The sequence below is a fragment of the Gobius niger genome (assembly GCF_951799975.1).
Source record: "Gobius niger genome assembly, chromosome: 19".
In the NCBI taxonomy this organism is placed as follows: Eukaryota; Metazoa; Chordata; class Actinopteri; order Gobiiformes; family Gobiidae; genus Gobius; species Gobius niger.
This window is the reverse complement of record NC_136870.1, coordinates 15674906-15698194: the sequence shown is the minus strand read 5'-3', so window position 1 is coordinate 15698194 and position 23289 is coordinate 15674906. Positions and strand designations below refer to the sequence as shown.

At 42.0% G+C, this 23289-nt stretch overlaps 3 protein-coding genes across 4 annotated transcripts; all 3 read left to right on the top strand.

The window, feature by feature from the left end:
• The first annotated feature begins 1273 nt into the window (after positions 1-1273).
• grnb (granulin b) lies at positions 1274-8003 on the top strand. Its single transcript, XM_079577382.1, has 15 exons — positions 1274-1409; positions 1576-1698; positions 1873-1986; positions 2610-2751; positions 2868-2977; positions 3612-3741; positions 3853-3944; positions 4435-4582; positions 4663-4760; positions 5158-5385; positions 5615-5851; positions 5986-6246; positions 6319-6552; positions 6658-6903; positions 7203-8003. Exons 1-15 carry the CDS (start codon positions 1341-1343, stop codon positions 7347-7349), a joined length of 2379 nt encoding a protein of 792 aa, XP_079433508.1. The 5' UTR covers positions 1274-1340; the 3' UTR covers positions 7350-8003.
• A 2469-nt stretch (positions 8004-10472) lies between these two features.
• map3k14b (mitogen-activated protein kinase kinase kinase 14b) lies at positions 10473-19384 on the top strand (the record flags this gene model as incomplete). Its single annotated transcript, XM_079576875.1, has 14 exons — positions 10473-10585; positions 11718-11969; positions 12431-13211; positions 13789-13923; positions 14866-14995; positions 15069-15197; positions 16303-16407; positions 16973-17136; positions 17612-17762; positions 17932-18474; positions 18602-18708; positions 18789-18912; positions 18991-19091; positions 19201-19384. The coding sequence occupies 14 exons, from the start codon at positions 10473-10475 to the stop codon at positions 19363-19365; spliced, it is 3000 nt and encodes a 999-aa protein (XP_079433001.1). The 3' UTR covers positions 19366-19384.
• A 749-nt stretch (positions 19385-20133) lies between these two features.
• Positions 20134-23257, top strand: arf2b (ARF GTPase 2b). 2 transcript variants are annotated; one of them, XM_079576928.1, is made up of 6 exons: positions 20134-20236; positions 20823-20968; positions 21148-21305; positions 21455-21565; positions 21972-22096; positions 22225-23257. In XM_079576928.1, exons 3-6 carry the CDS (start codon positions 21158-21160, stop codon positions 22387-22389), a joined length of 549 nt encoding a protein of 182 aa, XP_079433054.1. In that variant the 5' UTR covers positions 20134-20236; positions 20823-20968; positions 21148-21157; the 3' UTR covers positions 22390-23257. The 2 variants fall into 2 exon arrangements, with proteins under 2 accessions (XP_079433054.1, XP_079433053.1); XM_079576927.1 differs by lacking the exon at positions 20823-20968.
• The last annotated feature ends 32 nt before the right edge of the window (positions 23258-23289 follow it).

Here is a 23289-nt window from a genome sequence, read left to right as displayed (position 1 = left end):
ATGAAACTACACCATTATAAACCGCGACTGTATAGCAAACTCAGTTAATAAGTGAATAGAAATGTGCTATTATATTTTATTTTTCGACATTTCTTGAGTAGTTGTTTTTTTGCTTTAAAAAGTCACGTGATCTACCGGCGTCATGTGATAACGCAAAGTGGACTTCCGGAAATAGAACAATCTGCCGCGTTCATCTGTGCTTTACCAGCCACATCAAGGCCCGAAAAGTCTGAAGTGGAACCGATTTCATCAGATAAACAGGGTGAGTTACTGTGTCGCTGCTTGAAATGTTACGGTGAAGATTCACAGCTATTTTGCCTGGAGTGTTAGCATGGTAGCGGCTAAGCTAACTGCCCTGCTCCTATGAATAAACTGATTTCCGTTTTATTTATGAGCAAATATTGAACGGTCATTATTTTAATTGTGCTGTATTGGCTTTAGAGTAATGTGTGCTCAGACATTTTATCAACCTAAATTACTGTATTTTTTTTGTTTTCAAGAATGAGAAATTGACTATAAATTGGTCTTGCGTTCTTTGTTTTAGGACCGTAGGAATGAATCGCTGTCTTGTTATTTGGTTCAAGTGAAGTGATAGTCTGCTGTTCTCTCACGCCATCTCTTACCATGCCAGTAAGATTTCCCGTTTTATTCAGTTTCTAGGCCATGCATTAAACCTTTTTTTGAGTAATGATTTTTTTTGTACTCTCTTGTTTAGTTTAGTTTTTACCGTTATTTCAGAAATGAATCTGCTACAATCTTACATGATTTCTAGGACAGCATTCAATTTTACATTTTGGCTTGTAAACTTGTCAATCTAAATGATAGATCTCCTGTAGCTGTGGCATTGTATTTGTTAGCGTTCGGGAAATTCCACAGTAACCATGGAGATCCGCCATCTTTGCAGCTGTTAGCATACATTTCCATTGACTAACATTAGCTAAAAACAGTATAAAAAGCTGTGGAACAACTCCGTTAGCTGTTGAGTTACAGCTGGTAAATAAATCTAACACACTGTGGTGTCCAAGTGTTTCAATGTGAACAATAACCAGTATTTTAACTTTTAAAATCTCCATTAGTTTACAATTGCTGCTAATCCCATAATGCTTAGCGATATGACATCACATAGAGGAACATCAGCAGTTGCAGTGTTACAGATATGCCAGGGATTGTTTAAATTCTCTTAATGTTTGCATCGTCCACAGCTCAAAGTAACTCACTTTCATCATCAAACATTACTTGGGCATTGAAATGGCTTTTTGTGTTCTTAGATGTTGCAGGTGGCCGTGCTGTGTTTGGCTGGGCTAAGCCTGAGCGCAGCGCTGGTGTGTCCAGATGGAGGAATGTGTGCAGTGAAAAACACCTGCTGCAAGAATACAGAAGGAGGATATGGCTGCTGCCCATTGCCAAAAGTAAACCACTGTCTCTCTTTAAATTAGTTGAACATGACTTCCCGTATCAGTTTCATTCATCATGTCATTGCATTTATTTTTAAGTTTTTCAGGTTCCTCTTTGGTTCAATACTGCAGACACAATTGCCACACAACTTTTTTTAAAAATCTATTTATTATTTTTTAGGCTGAGTGTTGTTCAGACCACCTGCATTGCTGCTATGAAGGGACCGTTTGTGATTTGGTCCATAGCAAATGCGTAAACAAAACAGTGTCCCTTCCTTGGGTAAAGCGCCTTCCTGCTACACAGGTTTGTGTTACGTTTTTTCCTTTATCAATTAATTTACATTGCCCCACTTCCCATCCACACATGCCTCAGGGAACTCAACCGAAACGAACAAAGGCTGTTACTGTAATTCATTGCTTTTTGCACATGCTCTCTTCCTGGTGGATCATTGATATGCATGTGCCGTGATTGTTCTAGCTGCAGGAGAGGGTGAAGGCAGTCATTTGTCCCGACATGGTGTCCGAGTGTCCCGATGATAGCACCTGCTGCGAGCTCCCGGACCACACTTGGGGCTGCTGTCCAATGATTAAGGTAACACTCAAGACCTCCTTCTATATGTGCCGGTTTCCACATGTTGTGAGAGCAAAAGCTTTTCACGCCAAGAAGTTATTTTCACGGTTGGTTTGTATGATTCAATTCAACTATGAAGCATGTGGAATTTATTTTAAAATAGATTGACTTAATGGGTCTTCAGTATCATCTTGGTCCACAGATACTTGATACTTGATAATCATGATAGCTTGTTTTATTGATATGTTGTTTTATTGAAAGACAAACAAAGCAAAGGATGCAGATGTACAATATTGCCTTCAGAGAAATCAGTACTTTAACTTATTTGTCTTCTTGTACATCGGTTGCAACAATATATCTATAAATGTATGAAACCCTCATATTACACACATTTCCCTACGATTAACAGTCAACAAATGTATCTACTCTTTCTTTATTGAGGTCCAAATGACTTAAAGTACCCCTGGCCACTTGCTTTAGATGCACCAAAATTAAATGTTGGCAGTGATTTTACATGCCTTGTTAATAATTGAAACTCATTTGTTTTGCTCACTGGGAACACTTTCCACACTTAAACCCTTTTGCTGAAGTTTACAGCATGCTATTTATTTGGCAATCTCATTTTCTTACCATTTTGGCCATAGGCGGTCTGCTGTGAGGACAAGCAACACTGCTGCCCGGAGGGAACACAATGTGATCTTGCTCACTCAAAGTGTCTTACCTCCACATCCGAGTCCTTACCCATGCTCCAGAAGATTCCTGCGAAAAGGAGGCTCATAAATTCAGGTGGGAGCAAACGGTGCGGAATATTTATGATCGTAAAGGAAGAGTTAATGTTGGTTGGTGCTGTATTTGTGCATGCGTTCTCCTCATACCTTCTTCATTCATTCATTTCTGTGCAGATTCTCGAGCGGGTGCAATAACTTGTCCTGGTGGAAGGAGCAGCTGCCCAGATAGTTACACATGCTGCCTGCTGCCCACTGGAGACTATGGCTGCTGTCCTTACCCAGATGTATATAAATCAATTATACATTCTTTAATTACTTTTTTGTTTTGTTATTGAGTTTTCAAAAACGTCATCAATCAAATCCAACACAGTTTTATTGAACATTTTTACCAAACTGTTTCTGAAGTGCTCCAAATGGAGAAATTGGCTACAGAAAAAGGTGCTCGTCATATAATTAGAATATCATGGAAAAAGTGCATTTACTTCTGTATTTCCACTTAAAATGTATTTCAACCTAACATATGATCGACTCATTTCATACAAAGTGGCATTTGTCCAGCCTTTGTTTATCATTTTGATGATTATGGGTTACAGTCCATTTTTAGTCTAATTTTCTTAGATTTTCAATTTGGGGTTTTTACAAGCTGAGCCATAATAATCAAAATGATAACAAATAAAGGCTACATATCTCACTTTGCATGTGATGAGTGTATCATATATTAGTTTCACAGTTTAAGTTGAATAACAGAAGTGAAAGCACTTTTTCATGATATTCTAATTATATGACCAGCACCTGTATGCCTTCTTTAAAAAAAAAAAAAAAAAAAGTGTTCTTGTTCCATTGAAAGTTGTTATTTAGTTTTCACCACCTCTATAAACCTCACCTCATACATATTTGACCTGTAATTATAACACACAGGCGGTGTGCTGCAGTGATCATGTGCACTGTTGCCCCAGTAACACAATCTGTGACCTGGAGAGAGGAATGTGTCAGTCTGGAGAGACTATCATGCCTCTGCTGAAGAAGATCACATCCGCCCCTAATGACGGTGAGCTCCATTAATACCTTCTACATCTATATGGTCTTTCATTTGCATGGAGCCGCTTCAGATGTATTTCTCTAGCGATCATTAATGCGCATTTCTATTCTGACCTTTCAGTTCAGTGTCCGGATCGTGCCACATTTTGCCCTGATGAAACGACATGCTGCAAGATGGCCACTGGTGATTATGGCTGCTGCCCCATGCCTAATGTGAGTGACAATTAGGGCTTGACATTACTTTTTCTCTCAGGCCACTATTGCTAGTCCTTTTCAACTATTTCTACCCAACTAGTGTTTTTACTCATCACTATAAGTATATAAAAAAGAATTGTAGTGAAGCCTTTAGTTATAATAGAAATGTTTACTTTGGTTGTATGTTGAGGAATCTAAATTTAACTAAAATATTGTATACCCAAGTGTAGGTGAGATGAATGGACAACTATTTTTTCTTACTTTCCAACTAAAAGTATTTAAAACTCCTTTCAAACTAGAAAAAGGGTTCGGCTAAATGGTTATTATTAAGTTAGGTAGTTTATTTGGTTGTCAATTGTAAACATATTAAGCACAAACCGAGAATCAAAATTGCAATACTCCTAAACCCTCGGTGCTCATGTCATATGTTGCGGGAAAGTCGTGCAGCATCTGATAAACTTCACGTAGGTAAGAGACATGGTGGTCAGACTTTTGCTTTGCGTTCCAGGCTGTGTGCTGTGAAGACGACCTTCACTGCTGTCCTTCAGGAACTCAGTGTGACTTGGTCCATAGCAGGTGCCTTACATCTGAATTGAACACGACCATGGTGGTTAAATTCCCAGGTGTTCTGAAGCAATCAGCAGATGTGCATAAAAGTAAATGTTTTTGTTTTAAGTTTAATTCGTGACATTGCTGCCTTTCACATAATACTATTCATGTATTCTTGCTTGGACAGTGTTTGATGTTCCTTGCAATGAGTCAGTGGCCTGTGAGGATGGAAACACCTGCTGCAAATCCCCAACTGGTTCTTGGGCCTGTTGTCCCCTTGCTGAGGTAAATTTATTAATTCATGTGGATCACTATTGGCATTAGCTGTTCCCCTAAAGCCAGCTATTACTTATCGGCCTATCCCAATGATTTTTCTCTCTTTTGACTGGCTGACAAATTGAGCTTAGTCATGGCCTGATTTCCAATATCATCATTCATGTCATGTCTCCAACCCTGCCACCTAGCATCCAAATGGTCTTTAGACTGATGGATCGTGTAATTCCTGTGAAATTGCTCTTATTGATGTTGTTGCTATACTCGTAGGCGGCACCATAAACTGGCTTTCTCCAAATGTGATTTTAATGTTCTTCAATGCCATTTATCAGCCTCCTTCCTCCACATCCCTCTTCTTTGTGGTATGGTATGATAAGTCATGGCTCTGCATACTTTCTCCTCTGTCTAGGCTGTTTGCTGTAAGGACCACCTGCACTGCTGTCCACATGGCACTGTGTGTAATCTGGAAGCCTCCACATGTGACGATTCCACAGGGAGCGTGGTGATGCCCTTGGTTGGCAAAGCTCCAGTTGAGGGCAGTGATAACACCAAATGTGATGAATCCACAACGTGCCCCGGGAAAGCAACATGCTGTAAGACTCCCACTGGGGCCTGGGGCTGCTGCCCTCTGCCTGAGGTAACTCTTTAAAATTAAATTACAGTGTAGTCTACTATTGGGTATCTTGTGCACAAAGCTGGTGCTATATTTGACTTTCTTTCTCCGTCAGGTGTCACTGTGCAGATTCTCCTTCTGTTTATCCCTCTTTATCCCTTCTCTATACAGATATTAATATCAAAACTACAAACCCATGTAATATGTGCACTGCTCACTCAGTTTTATATAGGAGAATCTTTTTGCTCCACAGGCAGTTTGCTGTGATGACCAAGTTCACTGCTGCCCTCAGGGGACAGTGTGTAACCTGGCTGCAGAGACCTGCGACGACCCCTTCAGTGCCAGGCTGCCAGTGTCGTGGGTGGAGAAGATCCCGGCTCTGAGCTCTGGGGCTGAGGATGAGAAATGTGACAAGCAAACCATGTGTCCCGGGGGAACCACCTGCTGCAAGAAGACCACAGGACAGTGGGCCTGCTGCCCCCTACCCCAGGTCAGGATCAATATGATGCCGTTATAGAAATTACCTCATGTTGTTTGAATAAGAGTTGTTGTAATGTTGTTTTTTTTAATTCTTCAAAAGCTGATTTTCCTTCTGGGATTTTCTTTTCTATATTTTTGCTTCAGGCTGTGTGCTGCACTGACCATGAGCACTGCTGCCCCAATGGCTATAAGTGCAACGTTGAAGAGCAGACTTGTGATAAACCTGGAGAGATGAGCGTGTCGTGGGTCCAGAAGATCCCAGCTCTGCAGAAGGAGATTCCTCAAACCCTGGCTGCGTCCAGCCCAGACCGGACCATGTGTGACCCCCACACTAGCTGCCCGCGGGACACCACTTGCTGCTTCATGAAGAACACCCAGAAGTGGGGCTGCTGCCCTGTTCCACATGTCTGTACATGCATTATGCCCTCCTAACACTTTGTCTGAGTAATGTGTATTTAAAGTTTTTGATCTTTTCAGGCGATTTGCTGTGATGATGGAGATCACTGCTGCCCCCGTGGTCACACATGTGAGCCACACCGCTCCTCCTGCTCCAGAGGGCCACATGTGATCCCCTGGTTCACCAAGCTGAGCGCCCTAAATGAGTCCGAATCTGTAAAGGACGTAAAGTGTGACGCAAAGACCAGCTGCGCCTCTGGGACAACCTGCTGTAAGCTGCCCACAGGGGCCTGGGGGTGCTGCCCGCTGGTGAAGGTACAGAACGTTTTAACCTAATCAGAGTTATTAAATCACACTGATGCAGTTGCATAATTCACTCAAATACCTGAAATGGCCTCTGAAAACGCCCTTCCTCTTCAGGCGGTGTGCTGTGATGACCATGAGCACTGCTGCCCCCAGAGCTACACCTGCAACATGCAGACAGGCACGTGTGAGAAGACGGGCCACACAGGACTGTCCTTCACTGCTCCTCAGCTCAGAGTGGTGCCACTGAAGCAGAGCCACTTGGATGAACCATGTGACGGCACAGGGGAGGTCCACTGTCCCAAACAGGACACGTGCTGTAAGACCTCCACATCAGAGTGGGCCTGCTGTCCCTCACCTGGGGTAGGCCTTTAAAATATACTTAATGTCATACAGTATTTAAGTTTCAGTGTCACATTTTTACCATGTACCACTTGCAACTCTAAATTCTCTTTAACTTGATTGGAGACTCTTGAAAGATTACAGTGTACAGAGTTACAGTGGGGAAAATAAGTATTTGGTCAGTTCCCCATAGACACTGTAATTCTTTAAAAATGGTGCATGGGAATCCCCATATCCTCCTCTGTAATGTTTTTAATGTGAGCGGTGTGTAACTACTAACACTACTGTGTATATTAAACAAAGGCCTTTTCTCTTGGTAGGCCGTGTGCTGTCCTGACTTGAAGCACTGCTGTCCCGCTGGATTCTCATGTGACCTGACAATGGGAGCGTGCGTTCAGGAAAACCAACTGACCTGGAACTCTTTGCTCCAGCACAAAAGAAGAGACTTTGGCCGCCCTGGACTCTAAAACCCACAAGTAGCACACTGTCCCCTTGTCCATAGGTTATTATACGGTACGTCTCTGCTGTCACTTGAGACGAGGGCCGTGTAATCTTTGCACTTGACAGCTATTTTGGCATTTGTTTTAAACATTTGGTTTGTACTTGATGGGTTACATATTTCCCCAGAATGAACTGACAACATAACATTTCTTGCTGAAAATCTAGTCATTGTGAATCAAAGTTAATGTGATGCAGGCACAAATGGAAAATCTAGGCAACAGTATTTGATAGGAAGCTAGTTTATTTTTCTTTTATTAAATCATTGCTTTCCACCATCTGTGTGTTTGAAAGAAATATGAATGTAATTTCTGCCTTGTGGGGGTTGACTTGATTAATCGAGATGGATGTTTTTGCCCCTTTTTGATTGAGAAAAGCTTTTTGTTTTATTCCTTGTAATGAGAACAAGGTGGTGTTGTTTTTTTGTTTTTTTTTTGGTAGGGAATTTATAGGTTGTTTTAATCAAACCGTTTTCCAGACTAGATTCAGGATTAGGACAGCTTGTGCCTTCTTGGATCATTCCTGCAAGAGGTACCACTCTCCGCTGTCTTCTTTGGGGATATACAAACATGCTGTTTTTGGGACACGACGAGGATTCTGTGTTGTTGTTTTTTTTTTAACTACAGCCAAAAATGATGAGCCAAGTCCATGTTATTGTCATGAGAGGACAAAGGCTGGCTGTGCTATGTTGGCAATGAAATCTAAACAGAGGTATTGAGGAAAAAGATGTTTGAAAGGACGCCACCCGAGTGTTGTTTTGAGTCCCGTTTGGAGATGGCATCCTTCAGTGGCACTGACTTCTACCTCGAGGCTCACACCTTCGTCAATTTGTGTAATTTGTCAAGATTTTTCCACTTTGGTTTTCTTTACTTCTGAACAGCACCATTTTAAAAACTCCTCAGCTTTTATCATCCGAAAGTGGTCGTTTGCTGCTTTCTGATGCCCCTGTGGATCATGAGTACATTTCAAATTTAAGGACAAAGGAGTAAAGTATTAAGATGCTTATTGCCTTTTGATATAAAAGTGCTACTTAAAATTCATAATATTGTGAAAACATACTTGATAACAATTTCCTACAATATTCAATTTTAAGATGCACTTGTAATTTCAGTTTGTCACCATTTTCAAAGATTTTAAGAGAGGACTGAGTTCCTGTGTGAAATAAACTTGTTTAAAATTAGCTGCCTGTCATTGTTATGAATTATCCCTCTGAGATCATCCCTGGGTTTTGCTGGTTGGTCAGATGTGAAAACGCTTCCTCTGGCTTCTTGCGCCCGTATCCTGTTACTCTGCCCCCGCCTGTCACTTCCTTGTCACAGAGTTGTTATGACGACCCGAGTAAATAGTAAACACACCCCACACTGCTGGCTAGGGTTGAACTGTGGAGGGGACTGGGCTTCAGTGTGTCCCTTTTAAACTGCCTGGCACGGCCTGAGAGCTCGAGCCTGGGCAGATCTGCTGCTGTCGAGGCGCCCTCTGTTGGCCAAAAGTGAGTCTGAAAACAATGAACTACATAAGGGGCCTTTCACTTCTAATGAGGTCAACTACTACCCTTGTATGGCTTCATTGTTGTTGCAGACTGGATCAGGGAGTACCACCGGGAACACATGATTATCTTACAAGCTGTGATTTGATTTAATACTCCTTTTATGTCCTGTTATAGCTGATTGGTTCTTAAATTACAAAGCCTTAATTGAAATAAGTGTAATTAATGGACGCTGAAATACATGTGTAATGATACAAAGCTTAATTACCTAGATTTTGACCAATTTATTCTTTACACTGACTTCATCCAATGTATAAAATCAATACAAGTCCCTATTAACACCATATTAACTATTTTAGATGACGTACTGATTTGAGACATACTTCACTTGTGTTGGGATCTGGTATGACATAATCTTTTGTTAGTCATATGATTTCCAGAGATAATTTGAACCAGAGGTTTGATTTTCAACTGCTTCATTACCAAGTCCCATCTAAGATTAAAAAAAAGAAAAGAAAAGCGAAAACTATGAAATGCTCATTCTGTTTCAAAACATGGCGGTCTGAACCGTAACAGAGTTCTAAACAAGGACTAACTCTAATGTGCAGAATCTGAATTAAACTAGAACCATATAATACCACTCATGTAGACAATGCGTCAATGTCTTTCCCTTAAGGATTTCCAGCTCTATCTATAGACGCCTTCACCTTCCAACAGCGCCTGAGAGCAAAGTGACAAAAAAGCCTTCGAGGTGTGAGTAAACTTCCACTCCACATCTCTATTGGCCAGAGCTGGTCTCATTCATTCAGATGTTGCCAGGGAGAGACGCCCTCCGCTCTTATAACTCATAACACTCCCCCTTCTGGTATTTTCCTAATTCCCATAGGAATGCATGGAGTCCAGTCATCTGTGTTTGGGACAGCAGATGTGAGGGAGCCGGAAGGATGCAGCTGTGGACATGGGCCTGTCACCAGGCGGCAAAACGAATGGGTAAATTTCACTTGTTTACATGTCCACACGGGTTACAGTAGTATGCACCAATAGAGCATAACTTTATGACCCAAGTGTATAGAGGTAGGTTCAGAAACTTATGAGAGATTTGTTTTACTACTTCTACTATACTATTCAATTATTCATTGATTGCTCTGCAATAAAGCTGTAAGAATACATAGACCCCTTTCCTATGTTTAGTTGATGTTAAGTTTGAGGGGAACTTGAAGGGAGCATAAGGGAGTTAAATGCGTTCATAGGCCCAGGATGTTTTGGTGCATACTGCATTTTCTGATATCCTTGAAGTAGGCCTAAAGTAAATATGAATGAATTTCAACCTAACTTTATGAATATCCAACAGAATTTAACTTAAATTCTCTAATTTAAAAAGATTTAACCCACTTTACCTGGCACTGTATAGATTTTTTCCCCCCGTAAAACAAAAGAAGTGGTGTGGTTTGGGGCAAATGTCATTTGCATTTGCATCTGTCAAACCTTCTCTCTACATGTAGCAAATGCACAGACACCCCTTTATTTTGAAAACATGCCCCATGGCCTCGGTGTCACCGGGGGCGAATACAGTATCCATCCAAATATTTAGACGCTGGAGGTCGGCATGGATATTGAGTGGGAGGGCGCCAAGGTGTCAGAGATCGTAGCCGACCTATCACAGAGGGGCTGCGTGGGCAGAAAAGCCGGTAGCCCCTACAAAGCTACAGATATACACATGTAATAGTCCAACAGGGGACAGGAACAAGTTTAAAGGTGTGTGCTATCTCTCGACAGGACGTCCCGCTGTGGCTTTGCACCTGAACCTGAGACTTGAGGTAACACACACACACATGGCTGCTGCATGTTGTTCTGTCAGTCTAGGCTTAAGAAGTTTCTGTCAAAGTTGGGAACGGTATAGAGAACTGTTCTGTGGGATATTCTCAATGTACAAGGAAGGTGGATTTTATACTTAATATGTAAGACTGAACATGATTTGACTATTCACTTTTAGACTTAAGGCTGATTCTCCTGTGTGGAAATGTGATTGTGAATGATCATAGCTTCTTTAATCTCTCCACTTATTAAAAATGACCCCAGTTCTTCAATAGATAAGTATACTAGCATATTGATAAAAGGTGGGAGGACTTAATTAAATTACTCTTTTTGCATATGCTTTTTTCTACCCATCAGCCTCGTCTCAAACACTTTGAGGCAGGTCTCTAAGGGTGGGAAGTGTGCGAGTGTGTTTTGATCCCTGAGTATTCCCTGTCAACATGGCGGCTCCTGAAGAAGACTAGCTTGGACAGCTGGCCGGCCCACAGTGGAAGGCATGCGGCGAGTCCTCTGCCTGCCAAATCTCTGCGCTATTTATATGCTCCTCCCCAGTGCGGCGGCCGGTGTCTCTTCATTGACACCCCGCCGCACGACATGCCTGGGGTGTTTAATTAACATGTGTTTAGCATTTAAGGTTGCTCTCATCCGGTGGCGCTGAAACTAATCTCAGTTTTATTAGGACAACTTTGTGTCACCGTCCTCCATCACTGTCTGGGACGGTTTGTCAGTCTGCTCATGAGAAAAGCCTCTACAAGCAGAAAATCTCATCTTCCCGCATAATTTTTTACCTCTCCACTAAATGTACTAACCTGGATAAGAAAGGTTGATAGAGGAGACTGCAGCACCCAGAGGAAATCCCCACAGAAATGAGAAAACATAAAATCTCTTCAAAGAAAGGGCCCAACTTGTTTAGGAAACAAACCTGCATCCTTTTTGTTGTGAGGCAAAAAGTAGTAGTATATTCACAACTACATGCCCCACTCAGCATCCTCCATACTGTCTTCATCTTGATATCCCCCCCCCTTCTCTCTCTCAGTAAAATGGCGATACCCAGGATGTTCAACTCCAATCCACCCTTCGCCACTGTGACCAGAGACTCCGAGCTTTCGTTCCTGAGGAAAGAAGATTGTGAGGCCTGTGAGGAGGAGAAGGCATCTTTGGTCCAAGCCGTTTCCCCCCATCTGACGAGAGTGATGCAGCAGGGCACAGCCAAACATGTGGGTGCAGACGGTCCCAGGACATTTGAGGAGAACCCCGAGGTCTCCATAGTAGCACAGGCTGAGCGTGAGTATGTGGGAGGACAAGTCATTGGGGCCAGGGGAAGTGTTAATGCACATTGTATAAGTGTTTAGTATAACAGTTCACATGCAAATACTTTCAGCCAATACTGGAACAAATAGCTGGAGTGAATTTGCAATGTTTATTTGTCTGGATCTCTCTCTGACGCATTGCACTAGGAGAGCATCATCAGTACTAGGATCGGGATTTACAACCATACTCACAATATACAACCTCTTTGTTTAAGGTGAAGATTTTCAAGAGTTCAGTCCTACGCCGAACACACAACAACTGCCATACTTGAAATCTCAACTGCTCAGAAAACACAGGTATGGCAACTCTCTTACTTGTGTGACCCCTAGTGGTTGCCCTAAATCACAACAGTGGGCATTACTGTATGGTTGACTGCCATATACAACTACAGTGTTTACACATGATACATCTCGGTATCGAATGAATGTTATTTTGCAGATCTCATGCCAAAGGAGCCGTCCTTCTCAGCGACACGGATGATGAAGACCCGACTGCCCGACCCCACCACCTCCAAAGAAAACAACGCAGAAAAAGCCAAAGTCGAATCAGCCCAGAGGATGGCCAGGAGCGTCCAGTCATCCAGGGCCTTTGGGTGCAAGAAATCGACTGGCTTCCATCGACGGGCAAGGAGATGACCTCATGTGACATCATCCCACCTCCTCCTCAGTTCACAGACTCTTACTGTGGAGATTTAGAGCGAGTTTCATCTCTGTGTTGCAGCTGCGAAGGCAAATCACAAGCTGTATCAATATCAGAGGACCAACACAGACTAACAGATACAAGCTTCGACAGAGGGGACTCCGATTGGGACGATGAGCAGGACTCTGAATCCATCAACGAAAGCGACTCCTCCTGCTGTGTGGAGAATTGCGCACACAGACAAAGCAACTCAGGCATGTCAGACTCTACCTTTGACCTCATGGGTCTATCTGGATTGAGTCTTGATCCGAATCCGTCCAGCCGTGAGAGTGTAACAAATTCCTCCAACGGTTTCTCTGGGCGTGCTCCCAGCCTGCTGGGAATGCCTGACCACACCCCTGATATGAACGTTAGTGCAGATGATGTGGATAAAATGGATGCAGTTTTGGAGGAGCTCAGAGGGAGGGTGACTCACACGCCGAAGATGTTTGCAGCGCTTTTCTTTGAGGATGTGATAAGGCAAAGTCTGAGGGAGTGGAACGCCAAGCAGACTGTCAATGAAGGCCTTTTATTTCACAATGTAAGATACACACAAGTGCATGCTCTGCTAGGCCTCTGTAAACTGTAGACTCAAAGCATATTATTCATTTAGCCTTGAATTGAAAGGGCAGCTCTCAGCATGAATTAGTGATTCACTTCACAATGGTGACTGTAAACAATGGTTTGTGGTTGAAACATTTGCATTTGGTGGCTACAACATCTTGAGAGCCTGCTGTTCTCTCTTTTCTTTCTTTTTATCTTAGTTATCAAATTGCAAATGTATTCAGAATATCCTTTCTTGGTTTCTTTGATGGCAAAAAAGCTGCTTCTAACATTTTGAAGGGGAAGCATCTAAATTATTGCAAAGTTGCACAAAAAACATTTACATCACACTTTCATCACCCACTACACACTTAAATAAGTCTGCAACTTTGACTCTATAGACCGTCTTGGTGGGCCCACTCTCCTCTACACATTCTCTATACATTCTCTAGATTTTAGGAATGGCACTATCCATTACAGGCGTTTTCGCGGGTCCCTCCCTGCACTCGGCCCAGGGTAAAAATGGTACCCTTTAACTCCCAGACCAACACCCATGCTCGTCTGTATCTGTGCAGGCACTTCGGCCAAGAAGCTTCCAGTACAGGGAGGGCCGAGAGTATTGTGTTCTCCATCACATCCAGAACGGCTCATACGGTGACGTCTTCTCCATTCAGGACAAAAGGACTGGATTTACTTGTGCAGCCAAGAGGGTGAGTCATAATCTTCCATGTGTGCACCGCCCAAGCTCCACAAATTTAAATTAAAGCTATTCTGGTAAAAGTTAAAGTGGGATTAATGAAGTATACCTTAACCTTTAATCTTACTGCAGAACATGCCAAGTAATATGTTGCTATGTCGCCAAAGTCTCACCCCATTCTCAGAGCTATTGACAACACTGCCTTTAGAAATGATTATGTATGAAACAATGAAACATCTGTAAATCATATTCCATCAAATCTCTGATCCCTTTGTAAAGGATCTTGTTAAACGTTCCCTCTGTTTCGTGTGGATGACAAAACAATAGTAAAAAACAACATTTTTGTTAAATCCACTGTGTAACGTTTCACCTAATAAATTGGATAAAATACAAACATTTATTTTATTGTAGATGTTAGATGTTTTATTGTCAAATAAAAAAAGGTAAACAAACATGTGTGCTTTGCTGTGAGCTGCTTACTTCTCTAAAGACATGACTGTAACTTTCTCGGGAGCGAGGACATCTCCTTTAAATGGAGATGTTGACTAAAGGCAGCTAAATATGAGACTTAAAGGCACATTGCGTAACAATTGGGTAATCAAAGAATGGATCTGGATGAGATCTGGAGACGAACCCACTCCTGGTAAAGTTACTGTCATGTCTTAGGAGAGATGAGCTGCTCATAGCAACGGCACATGTTTGTTTGTACATGAGGTATTTTTCAATGATGAAAACATAAATGCTTGTATTTCTATTTTTTTGGCTAATATTCTACTTTATGTGGCTGTAAATAAGTTAGGTCCTCATCCAAATCCATTATTTAATTTCCTACGGCAAAAATAGCATTGCTGATCATTAGGAGCATGTTTTGTATTTGCTGATGGTATAATCTGTGTAATATTTTACACAGTGTGGCTTTTTGAAAATTGATTTTATGTTATGCAAATAACTCCAGATCCCCATCAGTCGCTTCAGCTGCGAGGAAGTGAGCACGTGGAGTGCTCAGGACTCCCCTCGCATCGTGGAGCTGTTTGGGGCAGTGAGGGAGGGGCCACACATTGTTCTGTTCATGGACCTCAAACCAGGTAAGTGTAAATTAAGATATACATTTACACTTGTTGTGATGATTTTAATTAAAACAGAGAATCTTTTTTTCAGCTTGTTTGGGTACACTTTTGAAAGAGATGAACTCACTACCTGAAGATTTGGCCTTGCATTACCTGCATCAAACACTAGAGGCGCTGGAACACCTACACAGCATCAATATGCTACACCTGGACGTAAAAGGTGAATATTTAGCACACTATTGCAGTCATTCTCAAACTGGTATGTGAACTGCTGGTTGTACTTTGGCCTCTACAGGTTTGTAAAGTGGTATGGTTAGGTTTTTAGTTTTTGGTTTTGGCATGGTTTACATCCCTATTAGATATAATTTGGTCCTATTTAGATCTATGGTTTAGACAAAGTTCAGTCCTGATTTGAACTTGATCTAGGCCTGGTGGTGCTTAGAAGGTCAAATATTATTATAAGGTGGAACTTCTTATACGGTCACCTCCCTGCATTGTTATCTAATCTAAGTCTGTCAATGTTTTCAAAATATTTTTAAGATGAGAAAATCTTTCTAAGCTTACAACATTTTTCCTAGCCATGGTGAATTAATGTTAAGTACTTTTGGCACAGTTCAGTCAATAGTAGTAAGCATTTTCCAGATTTGCGCTTTAAGCACTTAACCGAAGCCCAACAGACGGCTACAGTGAACAGACCGTGAATATTGTAACGTTGGCTCTCGCCTCTGAAGGGGATCCCGTGGTAAAGCCTGTAGCTGCTCCCTCTGTCAACTATCATCCCCTCTGATGGTCCCTAATCCCAAACTGACACCTCAGCCCTAAACCCAGTCTAATCTCCACTGAGCGGATTGTGAATGGGAGAAGATTCAAACGGGCCCCTCCATTGTCCTCACAGTGGGCTAGTTCACTCAGCCAACTACAAACAGGCCAATCAATCGAATCATACAGCTCTATGGGAAAATGCAAAGCCCTTTTCAATTTATTCTACTGGGTCTTAAAACTTTCCCCCCCCCCAATTTAAAAGTCATATTTTCTATAAAAAAATATTGCAGAAATATTGTCAGCTGGTCTGGCTGTCAATTCTGTGCAAAACTATAACACCATTAACCTTAAACATTTCACATGGTCTCTTATTTTCACAGAGAAGCATCTTATTTTTTGGAACGTTACCTTAAACCCCCTCCAAGGCAGACGAGGCAGAAAAGACATTATGCATTTATGACAGAGCCTGACAGCCTTCCTGATTTCCCACTCCAGCATATCATAACGAGCTCCTAATGAAAACACGCTGTCTGTCTGAATTCCGTGTGTTGATTTTATTCCAGTTGACAATGTGCTGCTGTCTGCGGACTGCACGCACACATTCCTCTGCGACTTTGGTCTCTCTGAAACATTGGATGACAATGGATGGAACACCAAGGCATTCAGGGGTAAGTCGGGTCACCACAGCCAACAATGCAATGGGGGCATTTATTTGTTGCAATATTGCCATGTATACTTGGCATGTCATCTCACGACAGCCACTTGTTTTGCTCTAAATATTGTGTTTCATAACAACTTAATACATTTGAGGTTTCAAAACTACTGGGCCAAAAGTGGGTCATGCGGAGGAATAGGTTTCTATTTTGATTTTATGATGCACTGCCAGCCCCATGCACCACACCTGACTGACTGTAGGTGAATATACTTAGCTTCTAAATGAATGAAGGAATCAATGGTTGTTTGTATAGTGCAACTCTATTGCCATTGTCCATTGTGTGCTTTACCTCTGGCTAGTAATCACTCCGGCCACCTGCGATACCAGATGGGGGTAAACAAAAGAACACACATACATGAATGAGAGTAGTAGTTCAAATTTGCTGAGCAACAAAACACCGAAAGACTGGCTGTATAACACCTTTATAACATAATTTGTCAGTAACTTAATATTCTTCGTAATTATAAGTGTGTTGTGTTCACATCTGGCCTATTGTTAATGCTTGTTCCTCTTCACAGGGTCCGCTTTCCCCGGCACAGAGACACACATGGCTCCGGAGGTTGCCCAGGGAGACCAGCTCTGTGCCAAGGCAGATGTTTGGAGCAGCTGCTGCATGTTACTGCACATGCTCAATGGATGTCAGCCCTGGGTTCGCTACTACTCCCACCCACTGTGTTTACAGGTACGGCTCCACTCCGAGTATCAGGTTACACTGTGAAACTGAATGCGGAGGGTCATGTTGCGCTGTAGGCCGCAAATGAGGAGGCAGCATGCAAACTGTCAAACTGCCTTTTCTCATTTACACAAGACCAGCTGCATCTGCTAACACTAATGTCAGTTTTGCTTGCCATGTAATTTCCAGTGGTGTATTTAACCTTGATAGAGCCTGCAAAAAATACTTGCAAGTAAACACACTGAATTAGTAGTAGGTTGTTTCTCATTTGCACCACACTACAAGTTGGGTGAAGTACCTTGCCATATGATACAACAATTTGCTAAGTGTATGCACGGGCTGGAGCTGAGATCAAATCTCTCCCTCATGCAAACTTTATGCATTTAGCAGTCACCAAGTTTATGATAGTACTTGTTTTTGCAAGTTCCAACTCCTGATGTCTATGCGCACATTTATGTTTTGGTTTTGGGTCCATAATTTTCAGATTGCCAATGAGCCTCCGCCGCTGTGGGAAGTACCATCCAACTGCAATAACTTCACGGCCAAAGTCTTCAGGGCAGGATTGAAAAAAGATCCTGATAAACGAGCGTCTGCAAAGTCCCTCAGAAAGAAAACCACCAAAGCCCTAAGAGCAGGTACCAAACCTAAAATTACGCAGTAGTAATGGTGAACTGCAGTCATGCAAGAAGTCACCTTATTTGTTTGTTTATGTAATGTAATGCAGATACCATTATTCTATTATTACCACTTATAAGTCTATTGTAAAGATGATGGCTGACAAAATTGAACCTCTTAATTTCACAGTTGGAGGCTTGAGTCGTTGGTCTGTCAAAATGGCCTGTGAAAAGCTGTACTCTTCCAAGAGGCAAAACAATGATGATCCAGACTCTCTGTTGCCCGATAGTACTTGCACTTCCAGTAAATCCACAGCTTCCATTTTATCCGCCACAATGCACTGGGTGAGCCCTTGGAGAACGATAGCTGCAGACGAGGACAGTGATGGCAGACATTGGGAGTCAACATCAGAACAAGATTGTGACGTCGAACCAAAATCCTTAAAAGTTGATAATAGCAATGATAATGATTGGGACACAGGGTCGGACTCTTCTGAAGTGGATATTTATATGGGAGAGGAGGAGTATACAGAGGAGAAGTGGTTAAAATTTGACAGAGACTATGAAGGCGATTGGGAGGAGGAAGGAGAGGTAGAGGAAGAGGATGAAGAGTCGTCAGAAGCATCAGAGGACTTTCACGGCCTCAAAGATATCTTCCCTTTGCTACAAAAAGGACAAACACGAGATGATGACGTTTGGGGATCGGAGGCCGAGCTGGAGTACCTCAGAGAAGGTGAGTCGGGAAAGGTGTTGGTAACAGTCAAATCAAGTGGTGGTGGTTAGTGCACTTGCCTGGTTTGAACATATGTAAATAATCTGAGCCACTAACGCATAATGGATGAGAATGTTTTTTTCACCAGGTGTTTTTTTGGGGAGCACAGTCCAGCCTCCCTCTCCTGAGCCCAGAGATGACCCTCCATCCTGCTTCAGCTGCTCCGACTCCTCACAAATAGATGCCTTCGACAATGTGTGCATTAATATCCATCAATACGTTTGCATAGAAATCCTCACTGTATAAATCTACATAAAAATGCATTCTCTCCCTAGGACTCTGATCGTTCGTCTGATGACCTCAGCTCTGGAGTATTTTCTTCCTGCAACAGTCAAGCAGATGGGTACATTCAGTGGACAGCGTCATCACCTCACCAGCCCTCATTGTATTGTTTCGAAGGTAAGATATAACTGATCCCTTCCTAGTGGGTGCACTGTTTAGCTTTTTTCTTATGTATATAATTGAATACTCTTCCAGGTGTTGATATCTGGATTGAGGACATTCAAGGACAGTGCCTCAGGATTCATGAACAGCGGCAAGTCAAAGTGGGCCATGTTGCAATTGGAATAAGTAATCAGGTACATTTTTGACCTGCGCCCATGTCCTATTTCTTTACTGTATGGAAAGTAGTGTATAAATTGTGTTGGACTAATATATGTAAGTAATGCTTATTCCATTTACTATAAGATTTCAGAGGAGGCCTTCACTTTGGAGACGCTGGACAGGAAATTAGTTTCATTTGAACAAGAGATCAAAGCATCAGGTTTATGGCTGTGCTGTGTTCCTGCCCCTGACAGATGTCAGCGCTGGAGCTGGCGAATCAAACATGGAAAACTTGAACTACGGGAGTGAAATAGTTTAAATATTTTGTGTTGTTTGCACTAATCTTATTAAATATGTTTAACTAAATGGCCAGTGCTTCTAAGTAGAATATTCCATTCTAATTGTTTTGTAATAAATTATTTTGTAATTGAAACATAGCTTGGTACTTTTCCTTCTTCATATAAAAAGGTTAATATCAAATGCTCTTACACTAAACTGTATTATGTGCAGACTGGTAGTACTCAGTGACTTACTCAAGTATACTCGAGGAAATCTGGTGACAAATGTAAGCCATAACATAAAATTTTATTCAGAAAATAAGCTCACGCAGCCACATGTGACTTCATCACATGTTAAACTGTAGATCTTATGACACTTCATATCACATGATTAACAACATATAGATAAAGTAGAAACCTTAACCGCTTGATGAATGTTGATAGGTTCTTTAATTCCAGGCTGTTGCCATTACTATAACTACTATACTATTAGTGGCAATTAAAACACCTGTATTTGTAAAGGGTCTGTTGTGAATGTTTAGGTCTTGGTAACATCACAGTCCTTGCATAAAGCTCCAAATCATGGATGTATTGTAGCCTTAGTTCAGATCAGTCCAATGTTCCAAACGCATTTGTTTACCACTTCTGTAAAATAGCAGCTGAAACTTATGTACCGTTACTTCCTCGACATTTTGTGCAATGTGTATCCCGGAACCAGCTGAAGTTGTGATTTGTCAGCCGTTAGGCGGAGGCGGGCTCTGATTGTACGTTTGAGGAGCTGATTGGACCCGGTTCGAAAGTGGGAAGTGCCTGTGCGCCGGTGTTTCTCTGTATGCGCAAGACGCCATTTTGGAGTGACAGTGAAAGATAACGGAAAGATCGAGAAGCTGTCTTTTCTAAAGGTAATGATCAACACACGAACGCTTGTTAATTTAGCACGGGTTATTCAACCAAGAACACATGCGGTTTCTTGATTAGATGTGATGTTTCTTTGATAATAACACTGCGACGCGCTGTAGGGCTACTGTGACGCGGCATTCAGCTAATGCTAGCGGCGTTAGCATGTTGCTACAACAGTTCCTGAAATATACAGATACAAACTATAGCTTAAATCTGGCCAGCTTCTGTCGTCTCTTGATAGAATTCAATGCGCATTGTTTTTGCTGATTTTGATTTTATATTTGGATGAGCTTATTTTACGGTGAGTGTATTCAACAGCTGCTGATGTGTAGAATGCTAACCGGAGTTTAGCTGAAGCATCCGCCCTATAGCGGCGAACACTTCTCGCTTTAGCATTAGTTGAAGCTAATGCTAAGAATGGCTAATCAAACAGAAGAATGAAGCAACCCGGTAGGAACATATTCCCCGTTTAATTACTTATACTGTGGTAGATCACTTATTTAGCGTACATTTTCTGGACATATAACCGGTAGACAGATCCTATCGACGATTAGCTTAATAGTTATGCTCTGTTGACATTGTGTCCAGAGACTCGGAATTTGCAGCTGGAACGGGCCCACCTTATCGGCTGATCGGCGATTCACTTGTCCGGGCTAGCTCACAATCCTACAAACTATTTGACACCTCGTCAACGGATTTTAACAGCCCCTCAAGTCTTGTCTTCTGTTGTAAATGTGGGTAAACCTCTTGATTAAAAACGCCATCTTTCAATAATTCAAACAATGTATTCTTTTTGAACATCATTCGGGGTCATATGTGCTTGCTTCGTCCATTCTCGGACATCAGTGTTACGCTATAAAGCGTTAGCATATACCTTTTTGTTGTATACTTACTGTCGTTTTCTATTTTACAGCTTCGCCACCATGGGGAATATGTTTGGGCAGTTATTCAAAGGCCTCTTCGGCAAAAAAGAGATGAGAATTCTAATGGTGGGGCTTGATGCTGCTGGAAAAACAACCATCTTGTACAAACTGAAGCTTGGAGAGATAGTCACTACCATTCCCACCATTGGTATGGACGCTTGGCTCATTCACTCTGTTTGCTTTTCACCTACCTTTAGGCTATTGTTTTTCATGTCCTATAACAGTAGGACATTTCTCCCTATATTGTTTAGAGAGGCTACACCTGTATAAACTGTTAATTATTTGTCTCCTGTCCAGGTTTTAATGTTGAAACGGTAGAATACAAGAACATCAGCTTCACAGTGTGGGATGTAGGTGGTCAGGACAAAATCAGGCCACTGTGGCGCCACTACTTTCAGAACACTCAAGGTGAGAAGGACATTTTTTCACTCAAAACATTGCAACTAAACGTTGCTGCCCATAGATGTCCACATTTGTTAATGAGTTATTCTAAGCTGGTTAATTAGTGACTCCTGAACAATTTTACAAACACACACAATTTCTGTTACATTTCTCACATACTACCATTTATAGATCAAGGGAAATGTCTTTTTAGGTACTTAAATAAATGTCAGATATCACATGGGATTTTAGCAGATTAATTGGACTAGACTGAGTTTGCATTCAGCAATAGCAGTATTTTTAGACATCTTGGTGTATTTTTGAAGGTATTTGTTGTTTTTTTTCTGCTCATCCCACTCGTTCATATCATTGCTTTGTTTTTTTTATTCTGAATAAGAAAGTCATGGAAATAAAAATGTCCTCCTGTTTGCAGGGCTTATCTTTGTTGTGGACAGCAATGACAGAGAGCGTGTAAATGAGGCACGGGAAGAGTTGTCCAGAATGCTTTCTGAAGATGAGCTCAGAGATGCTGTGCTGCTTGTTTTTGCAAATAAACAGGTACAGTTATATTTGGATGTGAATTATTGTGCTTTGTTGTAACTTAACATGTTTGTATGCATTAGTCCATGTGTGTACGTTAACATGCACTGTCCCGACCAAATAAAAAAACAAATATTTCCCCTCAGGATCTGCCCAACGCAATGAACGCTGCAGAGATCACAGACAAGCTGGGTTTGCATTCACTTCGCCACCGTAACTGGTACATTCAGGCGACCTGCGCCACCAGTGGAGACGGCTTGTATGAGGGCCTGGACTGGCTCTCCAACCAGCTGAAGAACTCCCCAAAATGATCCATTCCACCAGTTTTGAATTATTATTTTTTGTTTATTTTTTTCTGTTTCAACACAGTGGCAGCACCGGATTAAGGCCCCTTTGTCCCTAGCCTTTTACCCAACTATGAACGCCAGCTCTTTTTCTTTCAAGAACATCTTTCATTCCCTACCAACTTTTTCTGCTTCCTCCCATTGTCAGTGCTCCCGGGGCTCTAGCCTGTGCTGCTCGTGTGTGTGTGGGTGGGTGTGCGTGTGTACCTAGTGTGTCCAGCGAGTGCGTGTGGGTGTGAAGGTGTCTGTGTACGTTGGCTGGGATTGGGAGTAACCCTGGCGTGCCTTTTACACACCTCCTGTGGAATCAGCAGTCTGGTTTCTCAAGCCCCACCTCATCGTCAAACCACCAAACTCAGTCTACCCCCACTTCCAGTCTTGCACGACCCCCTTCTCCCCACCCAAACTCTCCAGAGAAAAGCATGGTTTTCATAAGGCCAAGAACGAGCAAGGGTGCAAGCTCTCCTCCCGCTCTTAGCAATGTTCACTGGATCTAGAATGAATGCTAGTTCAATTTAACCTTTATTTTCAAACCTTATTAGCCCACCACAAAGTGATTTCAGAAAATTGCATCTTAACCTGTATCAGGTCAAAGCAAATCACAGAACGCCCATCCTCGATCATTCTGGTGTCCTTTGAAAATCATGCTGCTTGTTTTTATTATATTGGAATATAACAGATTATTCTTAGCAAATGGTTCTTGGATGAACACTACCTTTCTCCCCACTACGTGTGACTGAAGCACAAGGCAAGCCAACAATCTCTCGATAGAACTGAAGCAAATTCATTGAATCCAAAAAATAAAAAAATTCAAACTGTATGCAATTTGTCACTTTAAGAAAATATCAAATCCCCTTAATTTCAATT